Source organism: Aulonocara stuartgranti (genome assembly GCF_965226115.1).
Source record: "Aulonocara stuartgranti genome assembly, chromosome: 23".
Lineage (NCBI taxonomy): Eukaryota > Metazoa > Chordata > Actinopteri > Cichliformes > Cichlidae > Aulonocara > Aulonocara stuartgranti.
In genome coordinates, this window is record NC_138958.1 from 21,206,627 (window position 1) to 21,223,615 (window position 16,989).

General features: G+C 43.2%; 1 protein-coding gene across 8 annotated transcripts in view; it reads right to left on the reverse strand.

Moving 5' to 3' along the window:
- The window catches only part of agap1 (ArfGAP with GTPase domain, ankyrin repeat and PH domain 1), a 188,034-nt gene that overhangs the window by 135,440 nt on the left and 35,605 nt on the right, over positions 1-16,989 (reverse strand). For 4 of the 8 annotated variants that reach the window (XM_082524685.1, XM_082524683.1, XM_082524684.1 and 1 more), the window contains exon 1: positions 1,700-3,640. The exons of 2 other annotated variants lie outside the window; for them this stretch is intronic. In XM_082524685.1, coding sequence (XP_082380811.1) covers positions 1,700-2,840 — 1,141 coding nt within the window. In that variant the 5' untranslated portion in view covers positions 2,841-3,640. Of the gene's footprint in view, positions 1-1,699; positions 3,643-16,989 lie in introns of those variants that run through there. 2 more of the 8 variants (XM_082524686.1, XM_082524687.1) reach the window with 2 other exon arrangements.

Genomic DNA, 16,989 nt, shown 5'->3' on the forward strand with positions numbered 1-16,989 from the left:
CTGTACCAATGTACCTGCACATGTGATGTGACAATAAAAGTGATTTGATTTGATATTAAACAACACAGATTATTTTCTTTAAATGCGCCGTTCCTGGTTATTATTATTATTAGTATCATCATCATCCAGCCACTCCCTGAGGCTGCTTCTGCTGGGGGTTTCTTCCTGTTAAAAGGGAGTTTTTTCCTTCCTACAGTTGCCAAAGCACTTACTCACAAGTGGTTATGTGATTGTTGGAGTTTTCTCCGTTATTATTGAATGGTCTTTACCTACAATATAAAGCGCCTTGAGGCAACTGTTGTTGTGATTTGGTGTTATATAAATAAAATTAATTTGTTAATATTACTGTGTAGCACGGCATGCTAAACAACCAATATGAGCACCAAAGCGCGGCGGTGTTTCTGATAGGAACACTGAGCCCTTTTTTTTTTAAACTTCAAAACTGACAGAACGCTGGCCTGAAAGCCGCGTGCAGCATGTTAAACACAAGCCGTAAGAGTGTGTGCTCTCTGCGGTGAGGAGCCGTTGTTAAAATGCGCCGCAGCATTTTAAACGCGATGCTTTGTGCCTTCAAACTAGGAGTTAAAAGCCTGGCTTGCCTTCGTCTTGCGGAGGCGTAAACCTTTGAACGCGCTGCCAGAAGAGAGAATCAAGTCATTCAAAAACCAAAAGAAACAGAAGTTGAACGTTGAACTTCAAAATAAAGGCCTCCCTGCTGAGGTTTTCTTGGTCAGTGTGAACATGAAAGAGAAAAAGTAACAAAGTAAGAAATCAGGCTGACAGATATTTTCTTGATTAATCTGCAAAATGTGAGGGAACAATGAGAAAAGCAGCATTTAATTGTTCTGCTGCCTTTAGTTATTTTAATTTGAAAGGTTTTCCCACACTGCTGAAGGTGTGAACAGCCACACTTCAGCCTCCAGTTTCAGGACTTCTCTCAGGACAAACAGGTCGTCTGCAGAAACAACAGCTTACCTGCCAGACGCCGTCATCTAGCAGCTCGCTGGGTTGGGGGGGTTAACGCCTCAGGAATCTCAAACATGTGAAGCCATGCCCTGCACCACCACAACCATCCACCCACCCCCACCTCCTCTGTGTGATCAGACTCTAAACCTGTTAGTCCACCTCTGAGAGACCTGCAGAACCCAACGCCTGTGGAAAGGTCACAGAGACCCTAAGAACAGGACAAAACAGAGCTCCTTCAGAATAAAAGCCTCTAAACAAACCTTGCATCAGCCGAGACAGCTACAAATGATTTCTGCTTTATGTGTTTGTTTCTGTGTTTAGTCTTTGTGGTCCTACACGGACTCATTTATGGAGCCTTTAAGGTTCCTCTGCAGAGGACAGAGGCTGATGGAGAAAACATCCATCTGTGAGAACAACAACTAATGCACTTCCTCTCATCTGTCATGTTTTCCACTCGTCCCCTCTCCATGGAAAGAGGATGCTGCAGATAAAAGTCAAACTGCTCCCTGTTCCTACTTCCTGTCTGACATTTTTAACCCTTCATTGGCTTCTGTCTCACCATGCTTTGGATGGAGGTGATGGCGCTCTGCCTCGTGTTGAATTTGCTGAGCTCCGAGTAATGAAAGACAAACAGCAGCAGAGTCTCAACCAAACACCACCCTGCTGTTTAAAACAAACACACACTTCACACTCAAACATCCACACACTCAAACCCTTGTGGTCACGTGTTTACCGTCAGCGCTGCCTCCGTTCATGCTCTCCGTGCTGGACTGCGACAGCGCCGTCCTCCGGCTGCGGCGCAGCGACCTGTTGGTGCTAGGGCTCCCCACCGGCGTGGACGTGGAAGCACCGTCCCTCCTGGAGAAGATCCCGCTGAAGAAGCGAACCAGGCGCCGCTCGCTGGAGCGTCCCCCACCTCCCCGCAGCAGGAAGCCTCCACCTGCTGCCCCGGCAGCGTCCTTCTCTTCCGCCAGCCGGAGCAGGTCGCTGTTGTCCAGTGTGCGGTTCTTGCTGCCTTGCGCCCTCTCCCAGCGGCTCAGCTCGGACATGGAGTCTGTCTTGTTGAGGACGGCGCCGACCTCCAGTGTCCTGCTCTTCTCTCTGGTGGGGTCGAGGAGGCGGGCTGTGGGGAGCGGCGCAGCCGGCTCGTCATTCTTTGCGGCGTCCTGGCCAATGCAGCCGGAGCTGCTGTGGTGTTTGTCTTTGGAGAGCGCCCGCAGGCGCAGCAGCTCACCACCGCTCCAGTGCCTGAAGCTGAAGCTGCGGCGCAGCAGACCGGGTGGGCGCTTCAGAGGAGGTGGAGTCTCCGGGGGGCCTTCTGTGGACGGCGCCCCGTTACTTTTAGAGTGGGCCAGCTTCCCGACGCTGCTCACGGGCTCCGAGCTCTGCTCCTCCACGCTCTTCGCCTTCAGGAGCTTCTTCTTCTTCTCGCCAACACCACCGTTCTCCACCAGCGCCTGTGGTGCTTCCTCCACCTCCCGCTCGCCGCCGTCCTCCTGCCCGGGCTCCGCCAGCGGACTGGTGGCCTTGGCGCCCCGCTGCAGCAGCTGCTTCCGGCAGATCTTCAGCCTGCCGAGCTCCAGCTGGCCCGTGCTGAACGTCCTAAAGTTCCGCATGTAGCCGTGGGAAGAGGAGAAATCCTCCGACTCGTCCTCCACCTCCTTCAGCTGCTCCAGCAGACCTCCCCGCTGCACCTCTGCCGACCCCTCACGCCTGAAGGCGCCCACCTTTGGGTTCTCTGCCCGCCGGGGCACCGAGTCCTCATCCTCTAAGCTCTCCCTCTTCACCAGCGTGAGTGAGATCCGGTACACAGTCTTTCTCTGAGGAGCTCCTCTCTCCATCCTCTCAGAGCTGCTACTGTCCAGCAGGTACATCGCCTCCTTCAAAGCTCATGTGAGAAACTGTGAACTGCTCCTTTACTTTAAAATATTCGGATTCAAAGAGAAACTGTGAACTGCTCCTTTAGTTTTATCCTCTGAGCACTAACCTCTGCAGGCTGCTGATGGGTCTGCGGGTAAATCCAGTAAACTAACATGCATTAACTCCATAAACCAGCTCCAAACCCAGGCTTTCCTCTTCATCCAGATGTGTAAACAGCGGTTTGGAACGCAGGAGACACTCGGGGTTCATCCCAGCGGGATTCACGACACACAGGCGCGTCCTCCGCGGCTCCCACGGGGCTCGCAGCTGAGCTCCTCCCGGTGTCTTAGGCGTCCTGCCCGGTCAGAGGAGGTCCTCACTCCGCGCTGAGTCCCGGCTCCAGCTCCGGTGTCTTTACAAACCAAGCCGGGCGGGGAGACGCTGTTCGAGTCCCGGACGGTCTCCCATTGTGTGCGCACATCCCCCGCAGCGCCGCGCAGCAGCCAGCCGGGCCTCTCGCTCCTCAAACCCGCTTCACTTGTGCTCCAAATGCCGCTGAATTTCCAGCTGAAGATCCGGACCTCCGCTCACACTTTAACCCGCCGACAGTAAACACCGGACCGGACAGCCACCGCACCGTCCTCCGCTGCACTCTGAGCGATCTCCGCTCCACACACACAGACACACACTGAACACCGGCCAGCGGCAGCAGCAAAGGATGATGGGGAAACACGGTGCGGAGACCTCACAGGAGCCGGAGTGTTAAACCACGTGTTTATTATTTACTCTTACAGCAGAGCCTGGGCTATTTTAGAAGCTCTGTTAGCGGCACCAACACTGAGAAGGACACTTTTCTCCTCACTATGGCTAAATATATGGAGGCCTGAAGCTGCCAAAATAAAAACAAACCAAAAAATTGAATTAAATTAAATTCCAATTTAAAGAAAAACTAAGTGCAAACAGTTTATTTATTCACTCATTCAAACACATTTAAGGAGGACTGAAAATCCCAAATTAGAAAGAAAGAATGAAGTAATAAAATATATATATGCAACAGCTTATTCATAAAAAATATACTAATTGACATTTTAGGTGTTAATTCACTTATTCACTATTTTACTTTTGTGTTTATTTTATTGGTTTGTCCATTGAAGCTTGTTTATCTCTATTTTTGTAATACAATTCTTTTGTCCTGCAATATGAAAAACAAACAGGATGGCATTAAGATTTTCTTATGGAGGACCAAAAGTACTAAAATAAAAAAAATAAATGTGTTAATGAATATATAAATGCAACAACAACAAAAAATTAAAAAACATTCATGGCTATTAATTAATTTATCAAATTTCACATAAATGAATGCTTCCGATTTGGTTTGCTCCTGTATGCGTTTCATTTTAAATAATACCTGCATTTATTTACCTTCCTGTTTAAATTTAGATTTTCTTCCCTTTTTTCTTTTATTTACATAACCTTTTGAAGTACAGCCCCCTTTTTGCAACAATGAATAATGAATTAGAATACGCACACGCACACATATACATACATATACATATACACATATACATACATATACATATACACATATATACTTGCAATTATTTTGTTTTTTAATTGTCTATTATCTATTATTTATTATTATTTTGATAATTTTTTTCCCTTTTCTGGCAGTTTCAGTCTTCCAACTTTGGACACTGAAGCATGGATTTTATATTCTGGAGCAGGTTTCTCCCTTCAGCAGGCTGGAAACTTTCCTAAAATAAATGCTGAGGACCTGATGACCCTAAGCTGTGGCTTTACTTCCTGCTCTGATCTACATGTAAGTCAGCTGGGCAGTAGCGGGGTCACGCGAGAGCAAACTCCAGCTCTGGTTTTACCGTCTGCACCGCCTCCTCTAAAGCAGGGGTGGAGCCTCCTCTTTCTCCTCTCTGTCTGTCAAGCTCTTTGAAGCCTCCCGGGCAGCCATGGAGGCAAAAGCTGCACCCACAGGGGCACAAAATCAAATTTGAGGTGGAAGAAGCAGCAGAAAGAGGAGCTGAGGAGCTTCTGATGGTGGAATACACACAAACATTTAAGTGATGTTTAACTGAACCTGAGTGTGCACTGATTTAATCCCAAACAGTAAGCAAGAAACATAAAAATAAAGACACAGAAACTGAAAAGTCTGAAAGCGGTCTCCATCTCCAGAGGAACCACTAGATTCCAACATAGATCTGAGTTTGTCCCTCCTGTTTTACAGTCCCTGAAACACCGGGCTCATGCTGATGATCGCAGTAATAACACACTAAGGAGTTCCGCCTTAGTGAAGTTGAGGAAGTGATTCTGCCTTTAGGCTGGATATCTCCCAACCTATGAAGTTATGAGGACACGAAAAAGATGGAAAAGTGGCTTCCTTAGATCTGCACACTGGAACAATATGAAGCTGCGGGCTTCTGGGCTGTTAAAGAGCAGATTGAAAGAATAAATCCACCTTAAAAACATTGTTTAGCTTCAGGTACCTCACAGCAAAGATTACACATATGCTGTGTTTAGGGGGGTCCTCTTGTGTTTAGACCCAGTGTCACTATGAGCATGTGCAGCTTCATCACCGCTCCAACTTTGAAATATTTAAGGTGGAAGTGAGAAGTGGGTCTGCGGTTGCTGTTTGTCACGTGACCTGCGCCTCTTTGATCAGTTTCTAAATTAAAGCGAAATCCTGAGTGGAAACTTGTTCTCTCAGCGCTTTCTTTCATCACGACTTCTCATCTCTGAAGTGCCTCCCTTCATCTCCGAGGAGGAGGAGTGCGGGGGAGGATTAACTCACCCTCCTCTTCCTCACCGTCAGGCCTCGGCCTCTGACGCCGGGTGGATGATTAGTGGGATTAATCGAGATTAGACGAGCAGCTGAGGGCAACTTTCTCCTTCCACTTTTCGATTGGGAAGCACATAAAGGTAGTTAATGTGCTCCCCCCCCAAACGAGACACCGAACATCAAACGCACCTCCACCTGACGACAGAAGTACAGAGAGGGTCGCTGCCGCTCAAGCACAGGTGGAAACAGCTGGACGGAGATGGGTAAAGGCTGCCGTTGTCACACGAAGCTGGAAACATTGTGCATCAAGGTGAGGAGGGGGATGGTGGAAGCAAACTCCACGCCGAGATGGCAAATTACACGCCAACGCACGCTGCCCCTCCGTGACATCAAACACACCTCGCAGCCTTTCATCCCGCAGCAGCCTCGGACTCAGACGTAAGATAACTCGAGTGATGTCACAGCCACCAATGCAGCTCCTGACTCCGGCGGCGGAGTCTGTCACGGCAGGTGGAGACATGAAAACCGTCCTCTGCATGTTTGTCAGCGAGTCCTCGTGTTTCTGAAGGTTTGGTTCTCAAACCGGAAAAAAAAACAGCGACTTGTCCTGAGGGACAGTCTGTGTCCTGGAGTCTGTGTACAGCTCAGCTCAACACCTGCAATCAATTTATTCGTCCAATCGGGCAACCATGAGGTCAGACCTTGGTCTGGACATGAGAGCTTCAGTTCATGGACACAAAACGTCACGTTTTTTGGGTCCATGAGCACAAATGTGTAAGTAGTGTATTTCAACAGTAAGTATATTAGTGTAGTAATCTGTTGTGGTGAAGATGGAGCTGAATCTGTCGACTTATTGGTCGATCTACAGTCCTTCCCTCGCCCATCAGGTCGAGGATACAAGCAGCAGAATTGAGCTTCTCCATTTAGACTGATGCTCCACAACCTTAATCCACATATTCAGATATTTTGTGCGCAGAATAGAACGTCTTTGGAGGGGTCCTCATGGCAACCAATCTTTAAAAGACATGGCAACCGATGCATTTTAACCCAAACCTAACTCACCGGTTTTTCTTCCATAATATATAATTTTCTAACCCTAGAACACTAACGTGAGTTTCTAAGACTTTAATGAGGAAGAAAATCAAGTCCAGAAACTAATGCAGCTTTCAAATTAATAGGTTTTAAAGGCTTTAGGTTGCTGGCTCACTAACTGGTACAAACACAGTGAGGCGCTCTCCCTGTGAGGGCGCCCTCCCTCTTAAAAGGTAAAATCTGCAGCAGAAAGCAAACAAAGACTGAAATTATTGGGGGGGGGGGGGGGGGGGGAGTGTCTTTTTCTACCCTCTGCAGGTAAAAGAGTGCTCAAGGGCACTTAGATGGTGGGTGCTTTTGGTCAGGAAAATGACAAGGTCTCGTCAAAGTCAGCGCTGTGTTAATTCCAATCGATCAGCTCGATCAGAAACAGATCAGAGCTGTCTGCGGTAAGAGGCTGCTTTATCTCGACGTCCTCCAAAATGAGCTGTTAGCTTTTTGTGTGTGTGTGAGGATTTGTTTTCTCTTTCCTCTCGTTAATCATCTCGTGACCTCCCAGATTTATCTGGTGACCCCGTGTGGGGTCCTGACCTCTGACAGATACCAGTGAGAGGGATTTATAGCCGGCGCACTTTGAGGAAGGTTATTTCTCATTTTCCTGTGAGTTTAAGCTTCCTGGTGCAGGCTGTTTGCAGTAAAGTTGGAATCTAAGTGTCCGCAGAGGTCTGCAGAGCTTTAACCTGTCCTTTAAGCTTTAATCTGGCTCTCTGGGGACCCCGCCGCCGCCACTGCCCTTATCGGGCCCTGCAGCACCCAACCCCGGCAAGAGCGTGGACAAACACCGCCACATCAGAGAGGGTCACTGCGGCGAGGTTTATAGAAGGAGACACAAAGCAGCTGGATATTTGAAATGGTGATCTGCGAGCACAGCGGGATTAACCGGGGGTCAACTGCAGCCGGCAGGTGGAGACTGAAAACCGATGGAGGAAAAGATGGAGACATGGCTGTTAAATGGGATTACCAAGAAGTGTCTGGAAACAGCTCTGCTGCTGCATTTAAGGCAAAGGAAAAGCCTTAAAATAACATTTGAAGCCTTGAATGAATAGAAATCACCTCTTCAGAAACACGTTACTGCTCCTAAGACACTATACACGCGTCTTTTTCCTCGGTTTTCAACAGATCTTAAATTCACATCTTCCTTATGGTTTGGGAGCAACATTGGGGAAACAAGCCTCTTTCTTCTTTTTCTTTTTCTTTTTTTGTCTCTTTCTTCAAGGCAAATTTCACTTTATCTTCTTTATTTTAGTGGCTTAGAAACAGGATGACAGCTATAGGTTATCTTTAATATAGACTCAACACATGTTTAGTTTTCTCTGAGGCCTTTGGAGATACAGTGAGTGCCGATGTAACCCGTCCAACCTCGCTCTCTAAAAAGGGATTTTGAGCAACTGCCATCATGATTATTGGGATTATTGGGAAAATACTCCTCACTGATATCCTGCAACTATTTACAGTTTAATAAAGGCCAAAGCTAAACCCTGCCGGAGTCCTTTCAAGATATATTAGTTTTAGATTTACTTACATTTAGATGTTTCAATTCTAAATGCAAGCAGACGCCCTTTAACAGAGACGATTAAGCAACACTGAAAAGGTTTGAATTAATCTTTCTGTGGATCATATTTCCAGTTCTTGATCCTGAAATGACATAAACACCCACACATGCAAAATCAGGCCATTTATTTTATGGGTTTTACATAAACACACTAGAGTCTAGTGTGAAGAAGTCTTAATAATATACTTTATAACTAATAGCAGTCATTTGAATCTACTATGAATAGACTCTGATCTGTTTACAGGCCAGTCACTTCAGTCACTTTGGGTCTCAGCGAGCATTACACGAGTACAGATGCATAAATCTATATAAAGTTATAAAACAAGGCTCATTTTAAAGCACTGATACTGATCAATACATCAGGAACAGGCGAGCTCAGAGGTAAACTAAGAGAGAGAGAGGTGGTGTGTATCTGCTGACTGACCATCCCAGCATCCATCTGCTGTGTCGGCACGCTCTGGCTGCCTCACATGAAATATGTATGCAGCTCTGCAGACACTGCCAAAGCGTGTCTGACATGCCGCACCACCACGAGGGAGAAACACACACCTCTGTATCTGGAGTCGAGTCTGCCGTTTCTGGGATTAACTGCTCGGCCCTTAAAACGTGTTAAAATGACCAAAACAGCCGGAGACATTTACTCGATACGCAACGCTAGACAGATCTCATCAAACTGCAAATATATGTTGAACTGTGGTGGAGGATTTCAGCTTGACGAATTATTTTAAACTGTCAGAGAAGAGCCGATGAAGCGTATAAAAACGGTTTACCGTGAATAAAAATCAATAACATAGCTGTTTAAATTAAACCTGCATTCAATCAGTTTTAATATTTCCATCTAGGGCTGCTCGATTATGGCAAAAATGATAATCACGATTATTTTCACTGAAATTGAGATCACGATTATTTGACGATATTTATTTAACCCTTTAAGACCTACTATAGAACCAAGTCCACCAGAGCTTATATTATTTATTTTTTTTACATGCTGTAGTGCCATTTGTGGGAGCATTTCAAGTTGCTATACATCAATACAACTGTTATAGCCCATATTTTAATAATATGTATGCATTAAGTCCATAGTAATTACATAAATTGCAAAAAAGTGCAATAAACTACAAAAAAAATTGAAAATTGCTTTTGTTTTGTTTACATATATTTCTACTTGGAGAAATTTAAGAGGTTTATCCCTCAAAACTTTAAATACAATAAAGTTGCAAAAAATAGTTTACAACAACAGGAAATTTATTTTGAGTGTCTTCATAGTTTTATTTTGGAGATACAGCAATTTTTATATACTGCAGGAAAAACAAAAAACAATCCTATGATGCAAATTTGCAAAGAAAACAGCATGTGCATCATTTCACTGTGGGAAGTGTTACGAACAGCTGATAGGAACGGCAAAGCGTGTTTCTGGAATATTATGTTTTTGTTCCTGCAAGCGCTTTTTATGCAATTTTTGCAAAGCTATATGTGGAAGGAAACCGTGACCGAGGACAAGCTGGTGGCATCAGATGTAAGTACAACTCCTCCGGTTTCATATGCAAAACAAATTATTGCGCTAGCTTACACGGTTCAGGTTCTACAGGGATTTAACAATAGTTACGCAAAACGGAGCGTGCTGCTCTGACCGGCTTTAAAGGGTTAACAATGACTTTTAAAAAATAATATAAAATAGTGTGCAACACCACTGAAGTTTTTTTTTTTTTAAACTCTCTTTTCAACCAACGGCAGTCACTCTCCAAATAACTTCTGCTTAGCTTTCCGAGCTTCCCTCGGGTCCTCTTAATCAGCGGTCTCCAACCTTTTTTGCGCCACGGACGGTTTATGCCCGACAATATTTTCACGGACCGGCCTTTAAGGTGTCGCGGATAAATGAGGGAGGGGCTAATAATCGGCTCAGTCATTTTTAATGATCGTTGAAAGCCCAGATCGTAATCGTGATTAAAATTCGATTAATTGAGCAGCCCTATTTCCATCATTCTATTTTTGTCTCCAAGGAAACATCTCGCATTCATAAAAGGCTGATGAACATCTTTGAACACTCACAACTAATATTCAGAGCTGCTCGGCCCGCCCCCAAAGTTCCTGTACGTAGAATTTAATTTACACCGGGGTGCCTTCAGCCCCCCAAAACCTACAGAGTGAAAATGTAAACAAAAATGGGCATAGTGTCAAAAGTTTTCAACAATAACTCTTGAGTATTCTTTATAACAATAATAATAATAATAACTAGGAGTTTGTAGGTACACATAGGTTCCAGTCGGATAGAAACCTGTTAAAGTTACAGTCTGTAGACGATCGTTTGCAGTTCTGTTTTCTTACTCTTCCTGTTGCTGTGGGACAAAACATCCCCAAAAACATTAAATTTAGACTGTACACCATAGCTTTTCCCATCTCAGTAGAAGACTGTAAGCCTGCTGTTTACCTCAGCTGTCAATACTGGGTGAAGAGCCTCCACCTGTATTTAGTCTGAAAGACGGAGTACAACTTTGTAACAGAAGTCTGACGCAGGTCAATTAGTCAGAGAAGATCATCTGACTAATGACAGCCATTAGTCAAATCACCATTAGTCACGTTAGTGAGGACATCCTGAACTTTTCTGTCAGTAAGGCAGCTGTTGTTACCACTGAGTACAGTACAGTACATTTATGAGTACAGTATCCTTTTTTCTTCCTGTTAAATAACCTTAAAATATATTTGACTATACCTTTAACGCAAACAATCAGGTCTGCAATGATGGGGAAAATCACTGGTGTATTTGTATTTGTGTGGAAAAAGCCAGTAAAAGAACATTAGTTTTACACTTCCTGACAACAGGTTAAAGACGAGCTCCTGTGACAATCATGTTTAGCAAACACCCAGCGGGGAGCACTCTAATCAAACATGACACACACACACACACACACACACATCTTCCTCATCCTGCAGGAGTTCAGGGTTTTTCTTCTGCATCAAAGACTTAGGGAGCAGTGGGAGGTACAACACCCTCCCTTCCACCTACTGCCTCACGTTCTCCCTCAACCCCTGGAGACGGGGGAAAATGGGTCAGTTAGCAGAGGGGGGCGGAGGAGGAGGGAGAGAAAGGGGGGAGCAGGCAGGGAGTGTCCCCCTCTGGTAGGAGGAAGGAAGAGGAAAAGGAGGTGCTGCACATCTGCACACTCATAAACATGCTTCACTTAAAGAAGCCAACTCAGCTTCAACAGCTAAAATCTAATGACTCAACAGCACAGAGGTCAAAGGTCAAACAGCAAATAAAGGAGACATTGTCCTGTTTTAGGCTACAGAGGCGACCAACAACTAAACGCAGCGTTACTTCTCTTACCTGTGATTGGAGGAGGTGGACAGGTGAGCCAACATCAGGAGGACATGAGGAGAGAGAAGAGAAACAGTCACAACATGCTTCAGTAAAAAGGGATAAACTGCATTAGTCACACAAATTACAATGATGTTTTGCACATGTGGAGACATCTGGAGAAATAAATCAGGTCAGCGTGTTGTGTTGCAGATTTCAGTTTTCTTTCATTAAGTTTGAATGTTAATAATAACAATATGTTTGAATAATAAGAACAACTGTGGAGGTACATACACAAGTTCACACAAATAACACACGAGAATTTTTTTAAAAAAAATTTACACTATTCATACCTACCAGACTTCATTCACAAAAACTGATTTTTCCTCACAGAAAATAGGAGCTGCTGTGTGATTTTTGTTTTTGACCCCTTTATTCAGATCCAAACTAACTCTTTATAACCCCAAGTTCATACAATTTAACCAACTAAACAATCAAGGCAAAAGTAGGCAAACAAATTCTGTTGTGAGGCAAAATTCCTGTTTTTGTGAATGGAGTCTGGTGGAGAGGAGCGGCTTCACTTTCTTGTCAGAAAGAGCAAAGAAATTGGTGAAACTGATCAAAACAGAACATCCACTTAAGCCATGTTGATTTTTTTTATTGATGCCAGACCTGTGCTCCTTGGAGGCTTACTCTAGTGCCACCTACTGCACATAACACACAGACAGTGGCTCAGATTCTGATACAACCTCACTACAAAGAAACGGGGGCGTCCCCAGCTGTCAGGAAACAGTTTTGACTCTGAAACAAAATGATTCTGAACACTAAATGCTTTTAAATATGATGTATGACATTATCAGGCACTCGTGTGTAGACCCTGCCCTCTCGGCTTTAATGATGTGTGGGGATTTCCTTTCTTTGGTTCCCACATCATTAGGAAACCAAACACACATAAACTCCCATCGCACAGGTGACCTTGAACAGATTTATGCAAATCAAAAATGGAGATGAGTGAATGTGGAGATAAGGAGAGGGAAGAGAAACCTGCCCCACCCCACGCTCCAGACGCCCAGTCTGTTGCCATGGAGATGCAAATGGAGGGGCAATGAGAGGGGATGGGAGGGGGCCGGGCGATGCACGGCTGGCTTGGCACCTGAAGGGTGTGTGTGTGTGTGTGTTTGCTCACTGAGCATGTGCAGACACATAGGGCAGCTTCTCTCCAACAGACATGAGGATCATGTGGTTACCAACCTCAAACCATTAAAAAGCTACGGTGGTCTTTGACATCGAATCATATACACGAGCATTCATCCCTGTGCTTTTACTCATAAACGCTTTCTCATTAAAAAGACAAAAACTGCAGTTCCTCTAATGTCCACTAGAGGCTGGCTCCAATGGTGAGTGTGTCCATCAAACTTTCAAATTTTCCCCTTCATAACAACTATATAGTGAGTGAAGCTTTTTATAACTGTATTAAGGTTAACAGTTTCTATTATTAAGGGCATGGCCTCCTTGACTTACAGAAATAGACCTGGACCACGTTTGAACAGATTTGTGGGATTTGGTAATAAGCTGAATCATGTCATCAGCGTAACGTCAAAGTGTATGTTTGGTCTGTCCCTTCTGGAGCACTTTTGAATCCAGTTGTCTGACAAGTAATTTGGCTTATTGTGCGGTTAATTATACTAACAGACAGTCCAATAAGTCTGTGCTCCGGATGCAGCATCCTAAATAGACTAGTTTAAGTTACGTGACAATTCAGTCCTACACATATATGATCACTTGTGGCTCCACAAAGGAGAAATGGTGGTGGCTATAAAGCTACAGAAGGTTCAAAACTGGACTTAACAATATGTTTGGTGAAGTCCATGTTAAGCTCCAACTTTGGTGGGATACAAAGACGACAATAAGGAACATTATAATAACAGAAAGTAGTGCTGTAAAATGAATTAATCTGAATTTACAAAATGGGGTGATATTGACTACTTAATCACTTTTAAGTTAAAAGATCACCTTTTTTTGTTTTGACAAGAGGCTATAGAACAACGACAGACCAATACTTTGGTTTAATAGTATTTTAAAGCTTAAAAAATAAGTCAAAATTTAAAAAAAGAAGAAAAACTGGCTTAATTATGGTTTGTTTTTGAGGGATTTTCCAACTTCTTATAAACAAAAGAGCAAAATGAACATTAAAGAGACGGAAAACGATGAGAAAAATGCATCCGATATGACCAGCAGATGTTTAAGGAAAAACAAAACAATAAACAGCATAAAACTGGCAGCGAAACGGGATGCTGCTGCAGCACAGATGGAGCCCAGCTGATTAAGAATTCGTGAATATCTGAAAACAACTAAAAATCACAACTGAAACACACACCTTCAAGTGTGTGTAAGTGTGAGGGAGTGATCGGGGGCTGCAAACAGCTGATGTCCAATAATCCCACGAGAGGTTTGAGTGCACACAAGCTACTGCACATAATGTGTTTTAATCTGGTTACAATAGCTGCTCGACCAGACACTGGGCTGAAGTTATGCTGCATTACAACGAGGCCGGTGATTGGTTCATGGCCAGGAAGCAAAGAGTAGGAGGAGGAGGAGGCAGACCAGGAAAGGGGGTGAGGAGGAGGAGAAGGGGGCAGCTGGGGGTGAAGTGATAACAGCACTAATCCCAGATAAAGAGAAGAGGAGCAGGTGGAAACTGGCATAAGAAGTGGAAAATATCTTCAGCTATTAAGAAAAGCTGTAACCACTATTTATTGATGATCCGTTGGTCCACAACAATAACTCAAAATGACAAAAAAGAACCAAAGTGATGTCCTCTGAATCATTTTCTTAGATTAAAGACATGAATGACAAATGAATACAAAAACCAATAAAATATAATAAAATATCACCAGATGTCTCTACATGAAATGCTCAGTCCTGCTAATTGACAATCTTGCAATTATTTTGATATTCTTTTTTTTAAGTTAAAATGTGAAAAAGTTCCCAAAGAATAAGATCTGGTGGTTTCTTTCTTTATGTTGAGGTTTGGGATGGGAATGAAGAACTGGTTTGAGTTAAGAGCCTGCAGAAATCCATGTCCGATCCATCAAAAGTGTTTTCTTTTTATCAATGATGACATATTTACATGAACATCAAAACATTTCAGACAGAAAAATATAATTATTTTGGGGGAAAGCTTAAATATCATAAAAGAAATGCCCTCACTTTTCACGAGGTAAAGCTTTAAATATTTTGACTTGAAAATGTTGAAATGTTAAAAAAGGAAAAATTTAAAGTGGGAAGTCCAATATTTGAAATGTAAGTTAAAGGTTTTGAGACTGAAAGTAACGCTACAATTAGAAAGCTGAACTATTTAAACAGTGAAAAAGGTGTTTCTGTTGATTGTTGCCCCTTTCAAACACTTAACGACATTTAACTCCTGATTGATCTGATAAGTTACATAAGAGAAGAGATCATTTCTTCATCACGCTGCGAGTGTGTGCTGCAGAAATTCAGCAGAGACTCTGGAGACGTGCTCGCGATTCTCTGAGAAAATGTCACACAGGAAGTGTGTGCGTGTGAGTGTGTGCTGTGCATCATGAGGCACATACATAACATGCACACATGCACATACATATGTAATAAATGCCCTAGAGGCATCATTAGAAAGTAGAGAGGGGGATCCATTAATTATTCAGAGCCTGTGAATAGTCCCGTGTGTGTGTGTGTGTGTGTGTGTGTGTGTGTGTGTGTGTGTGTGTGTGTGTGTGTGTGTGTGTGTGTGTTAGTGACAGGGATCACAGGCAGCTAATTGGTTCCCACCAATCACAGAGCACCGTGCATCAGAAAACTGTGATCCCGTCAGATTAACAGCAGCAGCAGAACAGTTGATTAATTCAGCAACTTTTAGGGCAACATTTCTGCCTGGTGACAACATTTTTACATAATTAGACAGTCAGATAGTTTCCCTGCAGACATCAAATACACACAGGGCTCTTCACAGTTAGTATTTTTTACTCTTGTGTGGAAAGAGTTACAAAAATACATACACATGAAATACTAATAAGTACACAGGGATAATTTACAAAAGCCAGTGAACTATGTTGCAAATTTAAAGAATCTAGTCTCTTTAATGGGATCTTCCTCAACCTTTCCACCAAATTTCACAAAATTCTGCTCAGAAGTGTCAAAAGATCACAACACCAAGTATTCATACATGAATTTACCCTATTTTCCCTGAAAAGTTGATGCATGAGCATTATAAGAAAACTACTAGAAAAATATTACAGGATTATTTAATGCACATTTTAACTTTTTTTTCTTTAAACTTTAGGATCCCCAAAGCTCGGTGTAGATTCCACTTGGAGTGAAAATGTAAAACCAACTTCATAAAAGCAACGACTGAACAAAGACAACTATTAATTAGGGACTGGTTTGTTTCTCCAGCTGAACATTAAAACCAACAGGTCCTTGACAGCATGTGTTCTGGGTAGGCTAACCCACTGGAACTTTGCATTCAAACATAGACATTTTCAGAGGTCTGGACCATTGTTTAGGACTGCAGTGAACTGATTCCCATTCAATGTTTGAAAAACTGTCTGTACAAAATTTACCATGCTTCATAAGCACTGCACTCACATTTGGTACATCTGGTCTAAGCATCCAGGCCACTGTATTTTCAGATTTGCACTGCAATGTCTGACAAAGTAACAGGGAAAGTCCTACTTCCCTTTTATTTAAAAGCAACAAATGCCCTTTTGCCCATAAGTCTTTGGTACAGGAACCCTGACACAATTAAACATTAATATAAGCAAAAACAATTCATCAAACTTTTGTCTTTACAGGTTTTCAGATATGAAATGTTTACATTTTTATTAGTTTTACACAAAAGAAATTGAGAATTAAAGCATTTTGGATTTGGGACAAAACAAGACATCTGATCAGGTCTTTCTGGATTATTGTTTTTTGTTTATAGAGCCCAACATTAATTGATTAGCCAATCAAAATAACCCTTAGATCTTTATTAAAGTATCCCTGTAGGAAAATATCCCAACTCTGTTAAGTACAGCAAAACTAAAACGTGCTTTCTTTGAGTACAGTGACATATTTTTCAGTAATAAATTACTTTAAATACCAGAAATATAAGATTACTTGAGGACTTGAACCTTTGATTTCTGGGTGTCTGTTAAACTCTCAGTATCTACACACTCTGTGCCCACACACATCGACCCAAACACACACACACAGAAAATTCCCAGCATTCCTCCCATACCGAACGCACCGCAGCTCACTGCTGCCACCTGCTGTCCAGCTTTCAGCTGACTGATCTTTCATCAGAGTGTTTATCTGCACAGATCTCAGGTCACTCTGCCAAGGTCCATTCAAAAAGTGGTTGATTTATGTAAACAGAGGTTGCTGAGCTGTTTTAATGTCTTTATCATTTTATTG